The sequence below is a fragment of the Neomonachus schauinslandi genome, chromosome 11 (assembly GCF_002201575.2).
Source record: "Neomonachus schauinslandi chromosome 11, ASM220157v2, whole genome shotgun sequence".
Taxonomy (NCBI): Eukaryota; Metazoa; Chordata; class Mammalia; order Carnivora; family Phocidae; genus Neomonachus; species Neomonachus schauinslandi.
This window is the reverse complement of record NC_058413.1, coordinates 14,714,590-14,719,286: the sequence shown is the minus strand read 5'-3', so window position 1 is coordinate 14,719,286 and position 4,697 is coordinate 14,714,590. Positions and strand designations below refer to the sequence as shown.

The following is a 4,697-nucleotide window of genomic DNA, read 5'->3' as shown; positions in this document are numbered from 1 at the left end:
GGGGGGACCAGTCACGTGACTCCTTGCGGAAGCAATGGGACATGAGATGAAACCTGTTACAGGGCAATCAGTCTGCCTTGTTAGATAAATCCTGGAAAATAAAGGGGACCGGAGAAATCTGAAAGAGACTTTAGGAGACATAATGCCCACTGCTCATGTGCCTCATGTCTGTGTTCCAATTTATAGAAGCTGAGGGTAGAGGCGTGTTTTCAAGATAAGCAGAGAAATTCAAGAGATAATTGTGATTATGTAAGAAAGTGTCCTTATGTAAGAAAATGTCTTTTTTTTTTTCTTTCAGAGATGCATACTGAACTACTTCGGGGTAAAATATCATGATGTCTATAATTTCATGTCACAACACTTCAGTTAAAATATGTAAATCAAATATGGCATAATATTAATAATTGTTCAATCTAGGTGGTGGGGATATGGAGGTTCAGTATATTATTCTTTCGATTTTCCTGTACGGTTAATTGTCTTCAGAATAAAAAAGGTTTTAAAACACCCTATCCCTCTCCCATCTAGCGAGTCTCACTGAGTGGGTTCTTCCTATGTGTGGTTGCTGAAAACAAAATCCTCGGTGTCGTCCTGGATGACTCTCATTTCCTCGCATCCCACCTCTGATTCATCAGCATTTATACACCCATTTACCCCAAGATTTTATTAAGCATCTACTGTGTGCCGGGCATCAACATCCCCCGTGGGCCAAGCGCAGCCTGGATGCCTAGGGGGTCCCAGGAGAACAAACACTCGACCAGCCGTCGGTCACCGGCTGCATCAGTTCAAACTGATCTGCCTTCTCCCCTGCCCCCGTACCTCTTGGTTCTCACCACCTCCTACCCCCTTTCACACACCTGCTGCGGACATGCTGGCCTCCACCATCCCTGGAACAGGTCAGCTATGCCCCCCTCCTCACCCAGGGCAGGGGTTTGCTTTAGCTGTTGTCTCTTTTTCAAGCTCTTGCCAGATTTCTGCATGGCTTACCCTCTCCTGTGCTTCCAATCATCAGACTGATAACACCTCTATGAGGCCTTCCAATCACCTGATTTGAAATTGCAACACCCCATCCTTGGCACTTTCCACCCCCTTCTCCCGCTTTCCTTTCTCCTAAGCACTTTCTAGCACGCTATGTGATTGACTTACTGATTGTGTTTATTTGACTCTTACTAGAATGCAAGCTTCACAAGGTCGCGGGCTTTGCTGTTGTTTTCACTGCTTGCCTCCCAAGCCCACGGAGCAGGGCATAGAGTAAAGAGTCAATAAATACTTGATGAATGAGTCCTTACAACCGTGCTGGAAGGTGGGCCCTACCCTCCCTCATTTTATAGATGTACCTACCAAGGTTCGGAGACGAGAGGTGCCAAGACCACATAGCAAACACAGGGCAGTACGGGTTCATGGCCAGTCCTCAGAAGGAGCCTCCCATTTCCCCAGGAAGGCAGACAGACCAGGGTTTGAATTCTGGCCCTGCCCTTCCTGGTAAGTCTCTACCTTCCTGGGGGAGTCTTCCCTCTCAGACCCTCCTACGTGGGAGGACTGAGCAAGGTCCTGAATGAGGAGTGCGGCTCGCGAGAGGGTGTCAGGGGACCCGAGCCCTCCCCCACCCACCCCTGGGGCCCCGGCCCACCTTGACCTGGGCATAGAAGCTGCCCAGGCTGCAGCAGACACGGCACTCGAGCATGGCATCGTCATTGTTGTGGGCATAGCGCAGGGCCTTCTCGAAGCTCTCCAGGGCCTTCTGGAAGAGGCTGAGGCCCAGGAAGGCATTGCCCATGCTCAGGCTGACCTGGCCTCCGAGCTGGGCGCCTGCCCTGGTGCCGGGCAGGCCGAGGCAGGTCTTGCAGTAGGAGATGGTCTTGTGGAACTCACAGAGCTTCTCGTTGCTGCGTGCCAGGTTCAGGTAGCTCTCCAGAAGGAAGTCGGCATCCTCCAGCTCCCGAGCGGTGTCGATCTGCACCACAGCGAACTGCCCGGAGGGTCGGGGCAGTGCGGTCAGCCTGGACTCTGAGCCTCGGACCCGGGCCTCCTCCCTGCCTCGCAGCCGAGGCCTCGGACCCAGAGCTTCCAGCCAAGGCCTCAGATGAGTTCTCTGCTCCCCAGCCATAGGCTAGAAGCGTCAGACCTGGAGCCACGCTCGGACCCATAGCCTTCACCTTTCAACCCCAGCCTACCCGCACCACCCACCCACCCACCCAGCCCCAAAGCTGGAGCTCACGCCCCCTCAGGCTCCGACTCAGCACCCCAAACAGGAAGGCTGGAACCTAGCTTCCGAGACCCGGCCTGGAGATTCTCGAACCCTGAAGCTGAGCAGCTCTGTCTCGGTCTCAGAGCAAAGTTCAAGGCCACAAGGGCCTTCGACCGGGCTCAGAGCCCCAGCGGGGCTGGGCTGCTAGCCTGTGGGACATGGGGGTGTCTGAGGAGGCGGGAGGGTCCGAAGCCCGGGGGTGGCCAGCCCGGGCCCACCTTTAGCATGTCCTTGTAGCGGCCCATCTCCGAGTGCGCAGTGACCAGACAGCCCAGCACACGAAAACGCCCCATGAGGTCCGCGCTCTTCTCCAGCACCTTCATCCACACGTGCAGCGCCTTCTCCGTCTGGTTAGACTGGTACAGCTGGAGCCCCTTCTCGATCTGCTGCTTCGTCTGGTCCTGCCCCATCCTTCCAGAGCCCTGCGCCGCTCGAGGACGGAGAGACCCCGGTGGCTCTGGGCTTCTAGGCATTCATGGTGGGGACCCCAGGGTCAGCTGCCCACGGAGCCCCAGGAAGGAGAGCAGTGCCAGGCAGGAGCCGAGCAGGGCCTGGATGGAGAGCGGGCGCCACCCTGGGAACAAAGCTGGTCCGGCCACCGGCCGCAGCTGTCCCTGCCAGTTGGGGCCACGTGGCCGCTGAGGAATGTCAGCCACACTGTCACGCGGGCCTCTGCCGCCCCCACCCCCAAGCTGGGAGGCGGCTTCCCAAGGATGCAGGCACCCTGCTCCCCGGGCACCCCCTTTGGTGGCTCTTCAGCACCTCTGACACTGGCCCCGACCTCCCTTGGCAGTGTGGGCCCTCCCGGCAGCCTGGCCAAGGAGCCGCCCCCAGGGACGGGCTGAGGGCCTGGAGGAAGCAGGGAGGAAGTGAAGCAGGTGGCCAGCCCTGAGCCCTGCCTCTCCCCATCACAACCCTCCCCCTAGACCTACCCTCCCCCAGGCTCTGTGTCTGGGATTCGCTGGGCACTGGGCACCGAGGGCTCTTACCCATGCGCATGCCCACACCATTCCCGACATCTCGTCCTAGCTCACAGTATGACCCAAGCCAAGTCATTCACCTCTCTGTGCCTCAGCTTCCTCATCTGTCAAATGAGGACAACAATAGGCTAATAAACCCTGACTCAGAGGGCTGTTTGAGGCAGCATCGGGTAGTAGGGAACAGCACGGACCCTGGGGCCGGGCTGGCTCTGCCGTTAGCTGTGTGGGCCGTGTGACTTTGGCCAAGAGCGTACTGCTACCTACCGCAGTGGATTGTTAGAACTAAGGACTTACTAGCTGAAGAGGATGTAGAACAGCAAGAGGTCATCCCGAGCTGTGTCCGACTGCTCCGCGGCCCACTGCCCACCAGGGACAGGAGTTGACCCCTGGAGGGTTAAGAAGTGTCCTAATTCCAATCCCTATCCCAGTTTGAAAGGGTCTCAAAAAATGCGCTTTAATGCCAGACACTGTGGAGAAGGGCGAAGTCTTATGCAGGGAGCAGACTCCTGAAATATGGGGGCTCCTAGTGTTGAGAGGCCCTAGGGAATGGGGCCCCAACTCCACCAGCTCGTCTCCCCCCGTTTTTCTCCTTCCTCTCTGTACACCAGGCTCCTTCTTGCCCCAGGGCAAAGTTCATCTTTTCAGAGTGGACAGAGTTTTTAGTACATTCACAAATTTGTGCATTGATCACCACTAATTCCAGGACATTTTCACCATGTCAAAAAGAAGCCCCATACTGATGAGCAGTCACTGCATTTCTCCCGTTACAGTTGAATTGGTGTCCTCCTTGAATCATACGTTGAATTCTCTTTTTAAAGATTCTTTTTATTTATTTGAGACAGAGAGAGAGAGACAATGCACGGGGGAAGGGGCAGAGGGAGAAGCAGACTCCCCAATAACCAGGGAGCCCGACGCAGGGCTCCATCCCAAGACTCCAAGATCATGACCTGAGCCGAAGGCAGATGCTTAACTGACTGAGCCACCCAAGTGCCCCAATTCTTTTTTTATTTTTTAAAGATTTATTTAGCGGAGTGCCTGTGTGGCTCAGGCGGTTAAGAGTCTGCCTTCGGCTCAGGTCATGATCTCTGGGTCCTGGGATCGAGCCCGGCATCGGACTCCCCACTCAGCGGAGAGTCTGCTTCTCCCTCTCTCCCTGCCTCTCCCCAGCTTGTGCTCTCTTGCGCTCTCTCTCAAATGAATAGATAAAAATCTTTAAAAGAAAAAGATTTTTTTAGTTATTTGAGAGAGAGAGAGAGTACGAGAGAGTGTGCACACATGAACCCAGGGGAGGGGCAGAGGAAGAGGGAGAGAATCTCAAGCAGACTCCCTGCTAAACACGCAGCCCAGTGCACAGGGCCCCATCTCACAATCCTGAGATCATGACCTGAGCCAAAATCAAGAGTCAGACGCTTAACTGACTGAGCCACCCAAGCTCATATGTTGAATTCCTTTTTGTTTTTGTTTTTAAATCC

At 55.1% G+C, this 4,697-nt stretch overlaps 1 protein-coding gene across 2 annotated transcripts in view; it reads right to left on the bottom strand.

Moving 5' to 3' along the window:
- Positions 1-2,655, bottom strand: part of RAPSN (receptor associated protein of the synapse) — a 9,402-nt gene extending 6,747 nt beyond the window's left edge. For both annotated transcript variants that reach the window (XM_021684811.1, XM_021684812.1), the window contains exons 1-2: positions 2,464-2,655; positions 1,628-1,966 (exon numbers count right to left, since the gene is read on the bottom strand). In XM_021684811.1, coding sequence (XP_021540486.1) covers positions 1,628-1,966; positions 2,464-2,655 — 531 coding nt within the window. The remainder of the gene's footprint in view (positions 1-1,627; positions 1,967-2,463) is intronic.
- Between the last annotated feature and the right edge of the window lie 2,042 nt (positions 2,656-4,697).